The sequence below is a fragment of the Lissotriton vulgaris genome, chromosome 3_1 (assembly GCF_964263255.1).
Source record: "Lissotriton vulgaris chromosome 3_1, aLisVul1.2, whole genome shotgun sequence".
Lineage (NCBI taxonomy): Eukaryota > Metazoa > Chordata > Amphibia > Caudata > Salamandridae > Lissotriton > Lissotriton vulgaris.
Window position 1 is genome coordinate 829,752,924 of NC_141689.1, and position 20,938 is coordinate 829,773,861.

The following is a 20,938-nucleotide window of genomic DNA, read 5'->3' on the forward strand; positions in this document are numbered from 1 at the left end:
AAGGCCATGAAGATTGCCATCAGTTCCAACACATTGATGTGCATCTTCCTCTGCTGTAGTGTCCATAGTCCCTGCACAGTGTAATGGAGTACATGCGCTCCCCATCCCTGGAGAGAGGCGTCCGTCGTCAGGATAATCTGTGGGACAGGCTCTTGGAATGGTCGGCCTTTGCAAAGGTTTTGTGGATTCCGCCAATGCAGAGAGTTGTATGCCCGACCGCTCACCAACACTAGGTCTGTCAGTTGCCCATGAGCCTGAGTCCACTGACGTGCTAGGCACTCCTGAAGCGGACGCATATGCAGTCTCGCGTGCGGGACAATGGAGATGCAGGAGGCCATCATGCCTATCAACTGCATGAACACCTTCGCTGGAAGCGAGTGTTGGGGTCTGAATCGTTGGATCAGCGCCTGGATACTGGCGATTCTCACTGAATTTTGCTGCGCAGTGGCTGCCAGAGTGTTGATTGTCGCGCCCAGATACTGTCGCACGTGGGCGGGCTGGAGATGGGACTTGGGGTAGTTCAGAGAGAATCCCAGATCGTGCAGGAGATGAATGGTGCGTGACACATGGTCGACGCACTGTCGTTCTGTCCTTGCCTGAATGAGCCAGTCGTCCAGGTAGGGAAAGACGTGGACGTGCTGGCGACGGAGATGCGCCGCCACAGTCGCTAGGCACTTTGTAAATACCCTTGGTGCCGTGGTGACCCCGAACGGCAGGACCTTGAACTGGTAATGCTGGTCTAAGATCGTGAATCTGAGATACTTCCTGTGGGAAGGATGCAGGGGGATATGAAAATAGGCATCTTTCAGATCCAGCGTAGCCAGGAAATCCCCCTGCTGAAGCAGGGGAAGCACCTGCTGCAACGTGAGCATATGGAAGTGCTCCGAGAGTATGTACCAGTTTAGGGGCCTGAGGTCCAGGATTGGCCTGAGGGATCCGTCCTTCTTGGGAATCAGAAAATACAGGGAGTAAACCCCTGTTCCCCGCTCTTGCAATGGAACGAGCTCTATTGCCCCTTTTTGCAGCATGACTAGAACTTCTTGCTGCAACAAGGTCAAATGCTCGCCTGACATAGGACGGCTTCTTGGGGGCATGTCCGGTGGAATGGAAGTAAGCTCTAGACAGTACCCGTACTGGATAAGAGACCTCACCCACCTGTCCGTGGTGATGGTCTTCCACGCCGGCAGGAACTGCTGGAGTCTCCCCCCGACCGGTGTTGTATGGTCGGGGGGCAGTGACAAGACGTCACTGTTTGTTGGTGGTGGTGGACCTGGAGCTATTGTTTCCACGTCCCCTGCCCTTGACATTATTGCCTCTGTAACCACCTCTACCCTTGTTGTTGTACGAGGTCTGGGTGTTACTCTTGTAATATTGTGTGGACTGGGACGCCTGCCCCCTTGAGGTGCCTCTGGAGTTTGAGCGGCGAAAGGAACCACTCCGAAACTGCTGACTTTGTAAAGCCCCCATTGATTTTGCAGTTTCCGTATCTTTTTTCATTTTTTCTAGGGTGGCATCCACCTCAGGTCCAAACAGGTGGTCAGGTTTCACTGTTTGATTCAGTATTGTAGTTTGGATGTCGGGTTTGAACCCTGAAATTCGAAGCCAGGCATGGCGTCTAAGCAGCACACTGGTATTGACAGCCCTGGAGGCTGTTTCTGCCACATCCAGGGCACATTTGATGGATGCATTCGTAATGAGTTTTCCTTCCTGAATCAGCATCTCTCCTGCCTCCTTGTATTGGTCAGGCAAGTGTTGCAGTATGGCCTCTAAGGTGTCATAATGTGCCCTATCATAACGTGCAAGCAGGGCTTGGGTGTTAGATATTCTCCAGATATTAGCTGCCTGTGCAGCAATCCGTTTGCCTGAGGCCTCGAAGATCTTGGACTCTTTGTCTGGGGGAGGAGCGTCACCAGTAGTTTGAGAGTTCGCCCTCTTCCGAGCGTTGGAAACAACCAAGGAGTCCAATGGCAAGTGTCCCCTGATATATGTAGGATCCGTGGGCGCTGCCTTATACTTCCTGTCGATGCGAGGGTTGACCACACGCGCCCGTGTGGGCTCCTTGAAGACCTCCGTTGCATGTTTAAGCACCCCCTTGAGCATCTGCAGTGTTTTGACTGACTTTTCAGCAACAGAGAAGGTGTCGAATAAGAAGTCCACATCCACGGGGTCCGAGTGCAGCTCGACGTCGTGGTTAGCCGCAGCTCGCTCGATCAGAGCATTAAAGGCCGCCGAGTCCTCTGTCGGGGACGTCTTGGCCGCAAAAAGTTGCGTGTCCTGACCCGATTGCGGGTCCTCCGTGTCGCCTCCGGCGGACCAGGGTTCGTGCTCCTCCTCCGGATCCGAGTACGCCGGATAGTTGTACTCGGCATCTTCTTCGTCCGCATCACCTGCGGGGGAATGCGTCGGCGAGTGTCCTAGGGCTTGTGGGGACACAGGTTCCACCAGAGCCGAAGAGTCCGCAGAGTCCCTTTTGTTCTTGAGAGGGATCTTGAAATGATCCAACGCAGGCTCCGTCGTGATCTTCCTTTTGAGGAGAGACAGTTTCCTGGTGTTGGCGTCGATGAATACCTCACGACGTTCCTCTTCAGCAAGCGGCTGGAGCCGAAGCTTCGACACCACCAAGGCAGCTTTCGGCGTTAATACCTCCTTCGAGGGTCCGCCCTGTTTCGGCGCGAAGGCTTTCGGCGCCGACTTGGGTGATAGGGTGAAACGGATAGGCGTTTGCCCCTTCGCAGGTTTAGGCGTGAGCCTAGGCGTTACAGAGTCCTGAGCGGGAACCGCACTGTCCTGTCGTATCCGCTGCAGGGATTCCGCCACCTTCTTCGTCAAGGCCGGAGAGGGCTTGACCGGTCCGAGCGACACCTCGTCGTCGAGAGCCTGATCGCCGGCAGTCACTTTCTTCGGGGCCGACGCCCCATGCTTATGAGCGTCGTCGCCCTGACGCTTCTTCGGAGCCGTCTTCGGATCCACGACCCCTTTCGGAACCGACGCTGCCGCGTCGGACGACTTTGCCTTCGGCACCGACCCCGAGGGCATCGGGTCGGCCATCTTGGCGCGGCTCTTCGAGTCGGCCATTTCGATTTTCTTGGAAGTTGACGCCTCCAGAACCTTCTTCACCAGCTCAACTTTCGCTTTCGGTTTCGCATCCGAGGGTGCGTGACCAGTTGGCTTCACTTTCGTTTTCTTCGACTTAAGTGATGGTTCACAAATGTCCGTGACCGGGCCCGGAGGCGGGGACGTAGGACTCATAGTTAGATCTTGGGTAAGGCCCGAAGGCGATCCCTCGACCTGGGCCGTATGAAGGGGAATAACCCCTGAGTCTTGATGGGGATGCTCCTCCTCCGAGCTATCACCCATTGTGCCAAAAGCCTGATCGTCGTCCCCTACCTCGTCGGTGACTTCGTCAAAGTTCTCCTCACCCGCGTCGTAGGTCTCCCCCTCGGATGCGGGATTAGAGTCCGAACCTTGCACGTCGTCTTCTCCCTCGACAGATTCTTGGAAAATGTCATCTGGTGGGGGCGCCGTAGCCGATAACTTAGCCTGAAGCCTATAAGCTCGACGAATCTTCAAAGTCTTCTTGCTCCGGAATTTCGAACACGCCATGCAGGTGTCTTCGCGGTGATCCGGTGACAAGCAGGTATTGCACACAGGGTGCACGTCGAGGTGTGAATATTTAGAGTTACACACCGGGCACTTCTTAAACGGAGTCCGCTCCATAGCAAGAGTGTAGTGTAGGCCCGTCCGCGCCGAAAGCACGTGGAAGGGCAGCAAGAGATCGGGGCTGAGAGCCAGAAAGAAACCCGTACGCAACTATACCGACACCCAGCCTAAAGACCTTTTGGTCTCGAGTAGAAGTTGAACAACTATCGGTTCCGACAGAGGGAACCGAAACACATCCGAACCCAATGGCGGAAAAAAACAATCTGGGGATGGAGGCGATGCCCATGCGCACTGTAGTCCAGGGGAGGAGCCACCTATCTCGTGATACTTCGAAGACTCTTCCAGGACAACAATGTGCAATCATCCGGACCCAACACTAGGTGGCGATCTATGCACAGATATGAATTCAGCAGCCCACATGCCTCGAACGCACGCTCACATTCGTTTCCCATCCCCCTCTTCCTCTGCCCTTAGGATGATCCCGGTAAAGACCAGAAGTTATGTTCCAACTTTTTTTGTTTGTATTTTATGGACAGCTGTATTAAGTACTGTGCTATGAATGCTTTATGCATCCATTCAGGGTTGTCTGGCTGTCAGTATGATTATATTGTTCTCCACTTGTTATACTTCTCTTTCTTACGTGAGGCATTTACAGTTCCAGGGCAATTTACCCTTCAGTGGTCTGACAGGCATTTGCTTCCCTATTAAGGTTCGCAGAAATCCATAACATGATTATGTGGAATGTCCGGGGTATGAACTCCCTGCAAAAAAATTATAAGGTACATTCAGCATGCTCCGTTGGCAGGCGCTTATCGATCTTTTATAGGAAACTCATTTAACATCATTGGAGGTATCCAAATTGCAGTCCAACTAGAGGGGACAGATATTTGGAAGAGGGTACTCGGCTTATGCTCGTGGGGCGGTGCTGTGGATTTGAGCTGGCATACAATTCAGAGCGGATAGGATCCACATTGATACAGAAGGCCATTTTTTATTTGTCAGAGGCTGGAGTTAACCTGGGGAGGTCCGTCATCTCCAATCACCACATGGAAGCTCTCAGTCACAATGCTTGAGGACAGTCTTTCATCAATCACTGCTCGAACACATAGATTAATTTTTTCAGAAAAACACTGGGTCTTCCTCTTCCCCATCGATTGAGTGGCAAACTTTTAAACCCTTAAGTGCTTGTGTTGGCCAATACCCGACACATGCACACCCTCCTCAGTGTGTTAGTCAGCCACTGGCTGACACCAGGGAGGGTACCAGAGGATCTCTTTTGTTAACAAAAGCAGGGGAAGATGCGGAATCGTTTCAGTGTCTCTTCCCACCCTCATTCCCGTCCTTCTGTGAGGTTGCAGCGTGCGGACGTCACTTTTTCCCCATCAGAGCGGAAGAGGGAAGCAGGTAAGTTTCGTCTCTCACTCCGGTGTGGAACAGAAGGCCAAAGCGGCCTCCAAAGCTTTCAGGGAGGCCTTGTATGAAAGGGGAGAGTTATGCAAAAGAGTAGAACCTTTATTATTACCAACTGAATATCTCTATGTGCATTTCAAATGTAAGCAAGTGTGTAACACAGAAGACATTTTACAAAATGTCCTCTGAACCACATGCCATTATGGGCATCCGTAAGTTCAGAGATGTACATAAAACACTGCTCCTAAATACCGTTTCTGCTGTATATTTCAGAAATACAGAGTTTTCCTTCATTCCCTTTTTCTATTCTTTATAATTTACCATATGAATTACTGTATAGTCTGCACACAATGAAAAACCGTGGTAAAGTGCAGCTCGGTTGTTAGCTCTGGGTACCTCGGATTCTTGTAGACCTACAAGCCCTATGTAGCCCCTCAACTAGAAGGGACCTGCTGACGTAGGTATATTCCTTTCAAAAATCCACCACAGGAAGAAAAAGTTACAGATGAAAATGTAGACACAAATATTTTCAACTTAATTTCAATATTTCTTTATTTCAACTGTTACTTTTTATAGGAAAACCTTGAAGGATCTATACAAATGACCCCTTGCTGAGCTCAGAATTTCATCTATTTTTCAGAAATGCTTACCAGGATCTACCATGGGTTACATACCCGTTTCGTACCACAAACTGGAGCAAGGTTAAAAGCACAAAAAGTAGTAAAAATTGACTATCTCCTAGTATAATGCCAAAATTGGGTTGAAAATTTTGGTTTTCTGAATCAAGTCTGCCTGTTCCTGAAAGCTGGTAAAAGGGGGATTTCAGCACCACAAACCTTTTGTTGATGTAATTTGCAGGAAAAAAACCAACTTCCGCTTATGCAGAAGTTTCCGACCCCCCGCAAAAAAACTACATTTAGCCATAGTTTACCTAATTTCTCAATTCCCTCCAAAGGAATCTACAAACCCAGATAGCTTTAGAATCCCCAGGATTTAAAAACAAGCATTGCAATAGCCAATAGGTCTCACCTTTGAAACCTTATAAGTGTTTAGCCATGCAACAGTTGTTGCACCAAAGATATTGTGCTGCATAACTAAATACTTTAAAGGTCCCAAAAGCGAGACCTATTGGCTATCCCAGTGCTTGTTTACTAAGTAGACTGCAGAGAGATGCTTAACTTCCGTGCTTGCACTGGGGCCCACAGCACCTCTGCTGGGTCACGAGGAGAGACCCTCTGAAAGAATTGCTCTACGGCGACGAAGGGGGGGGAGGATTATGAGGAAGCAGGAGATGGTCTCTCCTGTGTGGAAGCCCGCTGAGTGCTTAGGAAGCAAGGGGCATATTTCACTGCGCAAGTGAAAAGTCACCAAAAGTAACACAAAGTAGCATTCAGCGCTGCGCTGTGGTATGGTGCAATCGTGTGTGTGCAACGCTATGCAGCCTCAATGTGCAGCAGAAAATGGAAAGAGAGCGAAGTGCCCCATCTATGTGCACAGGGGCTGTCCCCTCTCGCCCTTTCACGCAACGGAACAGAACAACTTTGGTTGCTGCGTTGAGTAAAATAACAGTACATTTTCTCCCGAGGTGTCTTGAAACGAGGTGCGCCCTGCGTGGCGGAAGGAACTGCATGGGAGCTCCTATATTGAGGGAGGCTCTTATCCCCCTTGTGATAAGCCAGCAGGGTCACCCAGAAGGATCGAGCTCTCTGGGATTAGTGCTACTTCGGGGGCACACAGAGTAGGAGGGAGCGCCAGACTTCTGGAGTAAGTTGCTGGTTTAGGGGACCCCATTCCCCAAACAACTGAGTGCGGCAGGAGAAGGGGCTCTTTTGCAACCACAGAAGAATTGAAGGCAGAATGAAAAACATGGAGCGCAAGAAACGGCACGGGAGGATAACAAGAAAACGGGGCTGAACAGAAAGGGGGAGGGTTAAAAGAAAGGCGCAACTGCAGAGGGAAAGAAAATTGTATAAAGGAGGGGAGAGTAACTGTATGAAAGGAGAGCTGGTGGCCTGCTGCCTTTAAGGGGCTATGTAAGGAGAATAGAGCATCTTGCGGGTAACTACAAGAGTTGTGCCCCCAGGCAGAAAACAGACTGGGGCAGAGAGCAAGAAAGACAGAAAAAAGTAAGAGATAGGTTCACCAAGGACTTACCTTTCCGCAGATTAGGAGCATGATCTTCTGTCCGCAGCACAGGAAGAGAGGAAAGTTGGGCAGAGGCGGCGGGTGGGGGGCTGAGGGGTGGAAGGAGGGCAAGGGCGTGTTGAAGGAGGGAGGAGAGTTGGCATGAAGGCGGACCCAGCTCTGCAGCTTCCTCTGGCTATCGCAGCGTGGGGCGCGAGCCCCCTTACCCCTTACCCCGCGGAGCACTCATTAGTGCCCAGGAAGCGGCAGTGCAGAACAGGCAGCGAGAGGGAATGAGGGGGGAGGGGCACACACCCCTTCCAAAATAAAGCGTCAGGGCGCTTCACTCTCAAAGCTACTCACTGTGAGAGGTGTTGAAAAAGAATCAGTGAAATTCCTTGAGGAAAAGCAAGTACAACCTTAAAGTTAAGAGCGATGCAGAGATTTAATATATAATCTTTCATAAAAGAGTGCATTATAAACTTCTGCTAACAGTCATTGACTAAACACTTCAGTTGTCTCCAAATGGAACGAGAACAACTGGATGGAGTGTTCGAAACACATTTTGTTTAAACGCCCCACTAGACGTGTACAAGTGGCGTCCCTATAAATCACCAAATATAAACATTTAAATGGGAAAATTAAATTTATTGCATGTGGCAAAACTTGAAAATAGTGGGAAATAAATCTGCAATGTGGTGCTGCTCTCTTGTAGACATACATAAGAACTGGGCACCGAAAGCTGAAGGAAACAAGCGCTGAAAGACAAGAGCTGCCCTGCGGCCGCAAAAGTTAAAGTCGTGCATGTACAGCATTTACCTTACGGGCCCGAGCAGTGGCAGGTGTGATAATTGCTAACAGAAAGCACCACTGCTCGCTCCCGTAAGGGAAATGGCAAACACGCACGAGTACTAATAGGAAACAGTGCAAAACATGCACGAGTTTCAACAAAAGCCCGGAGTGATTCCAAGAGGTCACTCTAAAGCAGAGCTTGCACGCTGCGTAGGCAAGACCTAAAAAAGGACGTAAATGTCGCGCTGATACGTTATGTGGAAAAAATATTATGGAGCCCTAAGCGCAAACTACCCGAAATAACCAAAAAAGGACTCAGCACTAGAGGGGATTAGGCCCAGCAGCAAGGGGGCTACGTATCAAAATATCGGTGAGCACACAATGATGGCGACAAACCTAGCCGCCTGCTAGCGAGGCTAGTTCCACCCAGCTCTGCAGACTCCACCCGCCCGCTAGCCATTTCAATCTTATCATGGGGCAGCCCTCATCCAACATGCCATCAGCTCCGCCTTTCACGTATATTATAGCACACTTTACGCACCCCCACCACCTATGTCACATATTTTGTGCGATTGATTTGTCGCCGACATTCCTCTCCCCGGCTTTTCTCAAGAAGCGTGGATGGCCCAATACAAGTTAATTATGACCCAAGAGATGAACTCTTCTGAAGGGCCTGTTCAGTGGGAAGGTCTCAGGAATGGCGAGTTATCTGCCCAATTTGTTCGTACCATGGCTCCCAAAGTACACTCATTCTATCAAGCTACATACACATTAGGTTCTCTCCCCCATCACTTAATGCTGCACTCATTCCCACTTTGTTGAATCCACACAGCAACCCAAAGGAACAGCACTATCCATCTTAAATACGGATCACAAGATCCTCACTAAAATCCTGGCCCTTACTCCTGGTATTACCGAATATAACTCATGAAGACCAGGCGTGCTTTGTTCAGGGCTGCAACACCTCTCTAAACTTCCTCCATCATTGGGACAACAAGGATGAATCTGCAGTTCAATTCCCAGATGCATTCTTTGTTGCTCTTGACTTACAGAAAGCTTTTGATTCCTTGCATTGGGATTATATGCACAGAGTGCTGCAACTTTTTGACATAGGCACACGCAGGGGGAAGTTTATTCAAATACTACATACCACTCCCACGTCCCTTGTGAAAACTTGGTGGCCCGTGTCCAGAGGTACCAGACTTAGCTGCCCCTTTAAGAGATAATATTCGCCATGGCAATGGAGCCTTTAGCGGCCCGCCTCCGTCTTCACAGAGCCGAATGGGGGATACCAATAGGAGGACAGACCTATGCGTTATCATTATATGCTGATATCCTGTTGTAAACCTGGGATGCGAATATTGACTTATCCATCATTGCACAGGTGTTTTTTTGATTTTGCTACTCTTTCATGTCTTCAGGTGAACTGGGCTAAATCTTGTACTTTTTCTTGTCAACAAACCTGGATCCGAGGCTGCAAGTTGAAATGGTCACATTCAGATATCTAGGATTCAACATTTAACACTCCCCCGCAAATGTGCACAATGGTAACTTGGGTAAAGTGATGGAAGCTTTTCGATCTCAAATAGCTTTATGGGCCTCTTTACCTCTTACAGTAATTGGGAGGATGACTTTAGTGAAAATGGTGGTCCTCCCTCATCTCCTTTATTTCACTAACCTTCTCCTCATCATCCCTCACTCCTTTTTTAAACAACTTGATTCTTTCCTGATAGCCTTTCTTTGGGGCCTTCGGCGACGCAGATAAGACATCGCTGATTTGAAACTCCCTGCTGATGCAGGTGGACTTGCCCTCCTAAGCTTTTGAACGGTACTACCTGGCAACACAGCAGCAGTGTTTGGCCCGTTGGCTTTCTTGATTCTCTCTTCAGAGGCTGGGCTGACTTTCAAGACGATTGCTACATTACCTTCTGTTCCCCCCCACTCACTTAAACTCCCAGGCTCCAGACTTACTCTGTACTGCAATGTCCTGTTTGACTATGAATGAATAGGTTGACCAACACGCAGACCCCCTTTACCCACCCCATCCTTCTTGTAGGTCTAACGACCAAAACAGGCCGTTTGAGACAAGGACACTCACGATCTTGGTATACCGTTGGACTTGCCACAGTTGGCGATTTTATTCCTTAATGGCGAAATAAACGACCTTCCCACATTGGTAGTAAGGAGTATAATCTTCCGCCCAGGCTATTTCTTACCTATGAACACATTAAACAATCCCTCTACAATCTATTCTGCACGCGCCATGAACTACTCCCGACAGGAGGTTTACCAAACTCTCCATGAGGCAGGTACATAGGAGTAAGCTTATCAGGTGGTTCTATAGGAGACCTTTGTAACAGATCAATAACTCCTGAGCTCCTCTGCAAATGTTATGAAAATAGACTTAGAAAATACTTTTCCTGACTCAGATTGACTTACAATATTGGAATATCCCCAATAAGAATACAAAGGGGCCCGCTTCAAATAGATTAAATTTAATATTCTTAACAGGGTCTATCTTACACCAGCCTGGTTCCTCTGCGGGATATCCCCTACGTTCCCTCCTCGATGCAGACCTTCTTCACATGCTGTGGACCTGTCCCCTGCTCCAGACTTACTGGTCCACGGTACTACAATCACTGACCACCACAATTGGCGTCTCCATGACAAACGCGCCTGACTGGGTGCTCCTGGGTCTTCTCCCTCACCCTAGAGAGACCTGGGGTTAAGTTCCTGTCCCTTGCCCTGATCCTGGTTAAGCGATCAATCCCAAAGTACTGCAAACAAACTTGTGCCACCCCATACTATAGCTGCTTGGGTTCTTTCGCTGGTCACATTGGTCCATGCTGAGAGCACACTGTTACATAGGAAGGAATGAAAGAAAATATTTCATATCCCAAGCCCGGGACATGCTCCTCAAGCTTTTAAAGGGCACCATCAAAGATGACATTCATCCGCGGTGAATTGCCCTCAGCACACATGTACACCTAAACTACTCATTCTATTATATAGCAACTGTTAATGGTCACCAAACCTATAAACATGGGAATAGGATACTGAGGAGAGCTCCTTTGTTCACCAACTTAATAGCTTTAGGAAGAAATGCTTAACACCAGCATCAATTTGCTTATGACATATCAAGCATCAGGGGTGAGGGTGGATTGCTTATTAGTTGGGATTTTAAGTTTAAAGAATAAAATAATACATGTAACTGTTATGAGAACATTAACACACCTTGTTCTCAGGAATTTAACTTAATTGAACAAGGATAATTCCGCAGTATAAAACAGCTAAACATACATATGTGATTAAGGCTCATGTACATCAATAAGAACTATTCGAGAAAAAAAAAAAAGAAAATTGCACACGCTACTCACGTTTTGACAGGATTTTTAATTTTTGCTCCGGTATAACCAAGACCCGGCCTCCCATGAAAAGCAACCATCATTTCTTTTTTCAATTTCTATTTAGGAAAAATCAATAAAATGTTGAAACAAATATTTCCATATAAAATCATACCACGTAACATAAAATACCACTGATTTCTCATCCAAACACTGGTTTCGTATTTTGGAAAACAAATTCTAATGGTATCCTCGGTATGCGGTGCTATCTTTCAGAGAAGAAAGACTGACTAAAAATACTAACAGATGGATATGAAAATAAATGCACAGCATATCATTCCATAAACTAGGTAAAACTTGCTTTCCTTTTTGAAAGCCTGTGCTATCAGTCGCGATAACAAGCAGCCTGAGGACTTAAATGAAAGAATTCATGACGTTAAGCCCACAGGAAAAAAAGCTAATGTGATGGATGTAAATACTTGATTAATGTTAGCCTTTGATAATTTTTCTGGGTCATCATTTTCTTTTTGTTAAGCTGAGCTGCTACAACAGCCTGGGACCACAGATATGCAATAAAGTCTGCCCCTTGCTCCTCACCCACACCGTAAAAGGGTACAGAGCTTCCCAAAATGCTAGGCCACATTTCCTCTGAATGGAAATAATCTCAATCTCTGGCATATTTTGCCTGTAACTTGTGCCGCAGGAAGTCACGCTGTACGGCAATGATGAGGCCAAGCTAGTCCAATCTATATGAGGAGTGGATCTTTCCTGAAAGGGAAAAGCCAAACATGACTTTCGTATTTGTCGGGCCCTGTCTGAAATAATAGACAAAGTCAATTTAATTCAAGCATTTCATCATTACATTGCGTTCCAGAAATCACATTTCTAAAAATTAGTTTCTGTAGTACTTACTGCCACATGCTTTTTATAAACTGAACAGTGGTTCTGCCAAGAGAGAAACAATTACTTTGAAACCAAGTTTGTCCTGATTAATTGGGACAACCAGTCAATGATCCACAATAATTTAGTACTTGAAACAAATAACAAGATAAATGAAACTGACACTGAGTGCAAAATATGAATATGTTGTAAAGTCGTATATTGTGTACGCTGATACATATATCAATATTGAAAAACAACACAGATTAACGACAGAGAAATACATACATAAATATGTGCCAGATACATTACATAACAAGAAAACAAGTTACTTACCTGTAACTTTGGTTCCCCAGTATTGGTACTTTCATAGATTATCATGCTTTGTATCATTCCCCCGTCGTCGGAATGGGAGCCTCGGTAATAGAAAAATACCATAGCAGTAGGTACAAAAGTGAAAGACAGGCCTAGGCGTCATCTCATTTAGTAGCCTATCCGCCTCTTTTTGTAAAAGAGACCAAAAAATTGCAACAACCAATCAGAGTAGCCTCACCCCATAGAACCCTCACGAGAGAGCCTCAGAACCTCAGATTTTCGTTGCCGTTGTGTTAAAATAATTACAATTGCAGAAGGATGAGCTTTCCCAGGAGAGGCGGGGGGGCGCATGGGAATCTATGCAAGTACCAATACTGGGGAACCAAAGTTACAGGTAAGTAACATGATTTCTTGCCCCAGTATTGGACTTTTTTAGATTCCCAAGCTTCGTATAAGAATAGCTAGCAGTAAGCCACAAATGCACATTTTTTTACATGCATATCAGCATAACACAGTATAAGTATTATCATAATTAGCCAAAAAACTTCATAACCATAAATAGGTAATATTATCAAATACAAAATGTGCAATAAAGGAAGGAGGGATAGAAGGGAAAGCTCACCGCTCACTGGAATAAATTTCTCAGGACTGCTTGTCCGACTGCTGTATCACTCCTTGTGGAAGAATCCAAACAGTAGTGTTTCGTAAATGAATGGGCACTGCTCCATGTCGCTGGCCTACAAATGTCCTTGATAGGGACACCAGAGAACAGAGCCGTAGATGATGACACTGATCTCGTAGAATATGCTTTGATCCGTCCCCTCAGCGGCTTCCCTGCTGCTTGATGACAGAAATGAATTGTGCTGGCAATCCAACGTGATATCCCCTGCTTTGACAGGGTCAAACCTTTCCTTGGAGCGCTAAAAGCGACAAAAAGTTGCGAAGTCTTCCTGAATTCTTTCGTACTTTGAAGATAGAACTTCAGGCATCTTTGGACATCGAAAGTGTGGAGAGATCTCTCCGCCAGAGATGAAGGTCGAGGAAAGAAAGTCCTTAGTACTATAGGCTCATTTAGGTGAAAATCCGAAGGTACTTTTGGGATAAATTTCGCATTTGTCCGTAAGATCAAAGATTTTTTTTTGAGGGAGGCGTGGCTAGCCAGGCTGCAAGATGGCCGCCTTCTGAGCGAGCTCCGCCGGCCATGGGGAAAATCCTGCAATAATCCTAAAAAAGCTGGTTGCTTTGGAAGCCAGCTGATATCGCCCGCGAATCCTGCTCACCTGGTGCTTGTGACGAGAGTTTTGCTGCTCCCCGACGTCGCTTCCCTGAGGCCATTGTGGTCCACTCTGCAACGCCCGAGTCATCCCTACTGCTGGCGGCCGAGGTCAGAGGCTCCCTCCCCCCGTGAGGCTGAGCACTAAAGACTGTGGTCGAGTGGGCCCTTCTGCCGCTAAACGTGCGGAGCCAGGAAGGCTCTGTCGCGCTGCCGGGACATCGGAAAGGAGATGCCCCCTCTCTCCAAGTGGTGCACTAAGTTCGGCATTGCGACTCCCGGCGAAGCTGTGGCCTGAGGAGGGCCGAGGTGTATTGGTGGAAACGGCGACTGGCGGTGCCATATTTGCTCCTACCGAGAGGGCCCGGCAGACGGGCCTGCGGCGAGCTGCGGGACAACTATCACAGCGCACATACATCCGCAGGAGGTAAGGACGCACAGCGCTGCATCCCCGATCAGATGGCGAGACTCCCCCCACCCGCGTAAGGTAACCTGGGGGCGACAGGACGATCTACACAATGGAGTCCAGGCATTATATATAGTGAGCGTGTACGCCGGCTAGCAAAAAATTTAAATTAACGAACACAAAGAAATCATTGCGGCATTCGGTGGATGTTCACATCACGGGCGTGCAGGTTCACAGAGCACTCACCCGGTCTGGCAGCTCTTCCCTTAACGCACTGAAAATAAAGCCGTCATCTTGCCTGCTGCGCATTTCCTTATCAAACTGGTCAATAGAGCCGGCGTATTGCTTGTTGCAGTGCGGTCCATCACCCCACTCCTTTGCAAACACGGAGCGCTAAACCAGGTGGTAGGGGATCGACATCTCCCTTGTGAATTGGCTCTGTTGCAACCACCCCCCCCCTCGCCTGCAGGCCCCGAGTTGGAGCATCGTTCTCAGTAGAACTGCCGTACACGTGGTGGGCTGTCTCGACCACTAGCCTCACTGCAACAGCTCCTGGTGTGGCGTGGCGCTCCTAGACTCGGCGCCACAGTTGCTAGCCTCAGTTGTGCCTGGGCTCAGCCGGTAAGTGTCCTGCACGACGGGCACCATGGGGAAAAACGACTCGAGGCAGGCGAAAATTACATTTGAAAATGCTCGTTCTGCGAAGCCCAAAGGCTCGTCTCCAGAAGGTGCTGGGGCTGCCGGAGGTGAGGGAGCTGCAGACAACCATGAAGATGACCTCCGCACCTTAATGCTGGATGTGGGCTCCTGTCTGCAATATATTGATGCGAAATTGGATACACTGACCACCCAACTTGATCAGGTTAAAACGCAAGTATCCACACACGAAACTAGGCTTGATGGACTAGACAATAGACACACGGAATGTCTAGAATTCCAACGTGATACGAAAGAACAACTCCTGCAAGTGGACAAACTGCTAATGATCAACAAGGCAAAAAACGATGGTTTGGAAGCACGCTCTCGGCGGAATAACCTCCGAATTACAGGAATTCCGGAGACGACAAATATAGGGAAGATGGAGACGTATGTGACGGACCTTCTACACGAACTTTTTGATCCAAGTCTATCCCCAGTGTTCGTGGTGGAACGGGCGCACAGGGCACTGGTCCCGAAACCACCGGTGGGGGGCACGCCGCGGCCCATTCTGGCAAAACTACTCAATTACCAGGACAGTGATCTCATCCTAAAACTAGCACGCGAAAAAAGTCAAATATCTCACAAGGGTCACAACATCTCCTTCTACCCAGACTTTACGCCGACGGTGCAGGCCACACGTAGAGAGTTTCTACCTGCTAAACGTCCGTTACTGCAGGCGCAAATACCATATGCGCTCCTGTACCCCGCCAAGCTTAAGGTGTCGCATGATGTGTCAGCGCATTTCTTCACAGACGCCAAATCTGCCCTTAAGTTTGCTAAACACATCTGCGGCACAAGGAAGAAAACTCCACATATGATACAGGGCCAAGAAGGGGATCACCTTAGTGATAATGATTGAAATGTTACTTTGATATTGATTTTACATCTGGTGGGCTGTTCTGATGCTGCGTAGGCGGGATTTGATGATACTGTATGATACATGACAAATTTTAGACTTTCCTGATCAGTTGTTGGGAGCCTTATAAGTTGATATGCTGCATTTCGAAATGCTTTTTTAGGCACTGCACTACAGCAAATCGAGATAAAAGTGGGCACTGGCTTGAGCGACCGCGGCTACATACGAACCCCCATGGCCACCCTGTGCGAACAGGGGTGTATGCCTGGGGAACCTTGCCCTCCTGGGGTGTTTCCCAATGTTTAGTTCTTCCCACGCTTTACGTGGCTACGGGGGGGGGGGGGGGGGTTAACACAACCTGATTGGGGGGTTGGAGCGGGAGGGGGGAGGTGGGGGACAGTTGGGGGTTTGTTAAGGCATCGGTCACTAAACATTCAGTTCTCGATTGGAATACACCACAAGTTGTTCCGACCCCACTATGAGGGACTTCACATATTGAAGACAGAGTATCCATGGGTACGACTAGAGATGGGATTAGGATCCGGACGTGGAACATACAGGGGTTAAACGATAGCAGAAAGGCAAGGTTGATGCATGCATATTTACAGAGACATAAGATTGATATTTGCCTATTACAAGAAACCCATCTTAACTCGCAACCGTCAGTGAAATTGAAGCACGGCAGATGGGGTAATGTCTACTCTGCAATTAACTCAAACTATGCAAGGGGGGTAGCAATACTGGTGCGACGTGGGCTGGACTGGAAAGAATGTCTTACATATTTAGACCCGGAAGGGAGGTATATTGTGGTACATGGGCAATTGTGCGACAAACCAGTGGTACTTGTAACTGTGTATGGTCCAAACACGGATACGCCAGAATTCTTCAGGGACGTTTGGGCTCGCATTGATGCGATGAACTGTCCTACCCTTCATTTGGGGGGGGGGGGGGGGGGGGGGGGGGAGATTTTAATGTAGTTTTGAATGATACTCTAGATGGTAAAGGGGCATCCAGACAGTTACACCCCCACGCCTGCCAGGCTTTCCAGGATGTCATGTTGGAGGGTGGACTGATTGTTATATGGAGAGTGCGCCACCCAGGGACCTGTGAGGGTACATGCATTTCCAGTCAACACGCGGCCTGGTCCAGATTGGACTTCTGGCTGATATCCCCCGATATTGCCACCTAGACCGTTCATTGTCGGACCACGCACATGTCTCCTTGAAGTGTCGCCCTCGGATGCGCCTTTGGCTGGAGGCTCCCCCCACACGCCTTGATGAAAGAAGCATTTAAAGAGGAGATTAGAAATGACATTGTAGATTACTTTGCTCTCAACACTGGTTCGGTGTCTACTGAGTCAGTGCTCTGGGAGGCGTTTAAGGTAGTGATTCGTGGGCAGTGTATAGCAAGACAGGCTGGCGTACTAAAGGCCATAAGGGGCACAATAGGCACACTAGAGGGACGTTTAAAAGATCTCGAGCGCACATTTTGCATTGCTCCCAGCCCCGAGATTGCAGCGGAGATAAAAGAGACACTATTGGAAATTGCGGAGGAGGCACAGCGTGAGCTAAAATTCTTAGGTAAACAGGCGGAAGCTAGAAGGTACGGAGAAGGCGATGGGCCGAGTCGCACACTTACAGGACTAATTAGGAAAACAAAAACCACACCTTTTATACACACGATCAATAGTCCTGACGGCAATGCAGTTACAGGTCAGGCTGCGATATTAAATGAGTTTTAGGACTTCTACTCCAATCTATACACTACCACACAGTCCAATATTCCAGAGCACTTACAGGACTTTCTAGAATCCATAGCACTGGTGTGGTTTAATGACACACATCGCAAATATATGGACCTCCCGGTAACAATAGAAGATATCAGAAAAGTGATTAATGGCCTACCACTAAACAAAGCCCCTGGACCAGATGGCCTTTCAAAACCATTCTATAAGGCTTACTCTGAGGAATTGGCGCCGAGACTGCATGCAGTGTATGCGGAATCACTGGAGACGGGTGTACTCCCGGCGCCCATGAGGGAGGCTTTAATAATGACATTATTGAAACCAGACAAAGACGAAATGTCGCTGGATTCTTATAGGACACTGTCCTTTATAAATGTCGAAGTCAAAATATACGCTAAGCTCACAGCTGACCGCCTTCAGCTCCTACTCCGATGGTGGCCCTCCCTGACCAATCGGGGTTCATACCTAGCCGCTCTACGTCTCATAACCTCAGAATGCTGTTCTCGGTACTGCATTACCTCCACCCCACGGTGCAGGCTGCTGCCATTTTCTTGGACGCCACAAAGGCGTTTGACTCCCTCGAATGGCCTTATATGTTCCGCATATTTGAGGGTATGGGCTTTAGCTCCTTATTTATAGCCCAGGTGAGGCTGCTTTACACCAACCCGACAGCGCGAGTGCGGGTGAACGGCATGATCTCGGAACCATTCGCTGTGACCTGGGGAACAAGGCAGGGTTGTCCACTATCTCTCCTACTTTTCGCTATTGCGATGGAATCCCTCGCAGCCAGAATAAGACAACACCATACCGCCAGGGGGATAGGGTTCAGCTCCCGTAGTTTGTTGATATCTATATATGCAGATGACGTAACTTTATATGTCTTGAACCTGTCAAATAACCTAGACCCCCTATTACGAGAATTCGTGAAGTTCGGCGGGCTGTCAGGTATATCAATAAACTGGGCTAAGTCTGTGATTTTCCTCCTGACAGACGGTACTCCCGAGGTGAGGTCGGAGTTTCCTCTACGCTGGGAGGCGGACGAAGTCAAGTACCTGGGGATTTTTATTAGCCGTAATCTTCAAGATATTTGGACTTTAAACTTTGGACGTGCGGTTGATTGGCTTGAAAGCAAAGTGGCGATTTGGTCAAAATTACCCCTATCTATCGCAGGAAAGGTGGCCTTGTCCAAGATGGTGATCCTGCCCAAGTTCCTCTATCGATTTGCCAATATACCAATTCCGCTCACCAAGCACTTTTTTAAATGCCTTCGCTCTCACTTACTTTCTTTGGTGTGGGCTGGAGGTCAGGTTAGAGTCTCTTGGGCCATACTGACCTTGCTGTTAAGACAGGGCGGTTTGGGAGCTCCAGATGTGCATTTATATGCATTATGTGCGCAGGCTAAATTTCTGCATTTCTGGACGTACCAGACGCCATACCAACCACATGTGGCGGTCGAGCAGGACTCGTTAGCATCCACGCCCCTGGCGGTAGCTCTCTATCGAAAAAACCCTCGCCCGACTACTGATGTGGACTCCACTTACACTCTGCGCTGGGCGTGGCGCGAACTGCAAAGGCGAGCCCGGCTCCTACTACTATATGCGCCTGCCATCCCCTTGAAACGGATGTATGATGTTACAACGCATACTTTTACTCCGCATACCATTACAACGCGGTATTCACAACGCATACCATTACAACGCATTTCACTTTGGGGTGCTGGATAGTGGTAAGTATAATTTACTATTCTAACTCCAGTCCCCGTGGACCCTAGGGAAGGTGCTGGATAGTAAATTAAACTTACCTCTTATCCTAGAGCGCCCCCCCCAGCGCAATGCGTTGTAATGGTATGCGTTGTAATGCCTGCGTTGTAGTGGTAGTGCGTTGTAAAAAATGCGTTGTAACAGGTGCATACCCCTTGAAACACAACCCGATGCTGGCTTGCTTGGAGACTTGTGGGGGAGGCATATCTTTGGGAGGCACCCAGATTCACACCTTCGCCGATCTATACCCAGATGGAGTGTTCCGGGGCCCACGGGTGGAGGAGGAGGGGCAGGTACTCCCATTTCGGGAGGTATTCGCTTACCATCAGCTAAAGGCGACGTGCGCTCCCTTTGGGAGGGTTTTCCTGACGCACCCCCTATGTTAAATGCCTTACAAAACATACTGGTTTGCACATCCCCGAAAAAATTAGTGACTCGACTGTACAACAAGATGCAAGATCAGGCCCCAATTGTGATGCCTAAGTCCATGTTGCTATGAAACGAGGAGCTTGATCCCCCCTTATCTGAGGACCAGTGGTCATTCTGTTGTAAACAGCATTTACAGCTCTCCCCCAATTATAAATTGCGCCTCATACAATTCAAATTTCTACATAGATACTATCGGACCCCTGTTAGCCTCTATCGCCTGCGAGATGATGCTAGATGTTGGAGATGCGGATTTGACAATGCTACCTTTCTGCATATAGCTTGGAGCTGCCCTAGGCTCGCTGGCTACTGGCAAGAAATATTTGATGCTGTGAATCAAATAGTCGGCAGGACAGATGACCCATCCCCACAATTAGGATTGTTAGGGCTGGTGAGCGACACTATGCCCAAGAGAAGGAAATTACATGCCATGCTTCTGCTGTCTGCTAGACGGCAGATTGCTGTTAGATGGGGTAGGAGAAAGTTGCCTGAATTCGATACTTGGTTATCTGATGTTACTTATGGGCATACACAGTTGGGTATCTACTGGTAGTTAACGCCCACTGCACCTAGACCCCGGGACATATGGGAGCCTTTTATTCAGTGGGCTCGTGCCAGAGCGGACTCCCCTGCTTCAGACGGGGTGGGGATTGTACAGGATGACACTGTGGGGTTGCCTGCTTAAAGTAAGAACTTCCGTGACAATTCGCGGAATTGTCCCCAGAGTTTTTAGGTTCCTCCCCTGGCACCTGCAGCATTACACATGTGTTTACAACTTGCTACCCTTGCACTGTAAACTTCCTCCCGTATAATCACATTGTGGGCAGTACTCTACATACTATGATTTTATACATGCTACTTTTTCAACATTCTGTATAAGGTATATTGGTGATCCTGTCTGGGAACGAACGATTATACATCCTAATAATTTTGCTCCTATTGTACTAGCTGATGCCGATTTAGTTTGTTTGAATAGTTTGTTGATTTGATCATATTTCTATGTACATCTACAACCTGATATATTGCTGATTCATACAAAATGGACTGAAATGTTGTATGTACCTAGCATTTGTCTCATTACATGTACTTTGAAAATGCAATAAACAAATAAAAAAATAAAAAAAAATATTCCTTTTTTTAACTGTAAAAAAGGCTCAAGAATTGTGAGAGCTTGAAGTTCTCAAACTCTCCTGGCTGATGTTATTACCAGAAGAAAAGCAATCTTCCAGGACACAAACTTCATGCCCGAT

At 48.0% G+C, this 20,938-nt stretch overlaps 1 protein-coding gene across 1 annotated transcript in view; it reads right to left on the minus strand.

The window, feature by feature from the left end:
- Positions 1 to 20,938, minus strand: part of LOC147727090 (uncharacterized) — a 681,874-nt gene that overhangs the window by 182,396 nt on the left and 478,540 nt on the right. The window contains exon 9 of the mRNA XM_086961139.1: positions 11,364 to 11,449. Within this exon, the coding sequence (XP_086817265.1) occupies positions 11,364 to 11,449 (86 nt within the window). The remainder of the gene's footprint in view (positions 1 to 11,363; positions 11,450 to 20,938) is intronic.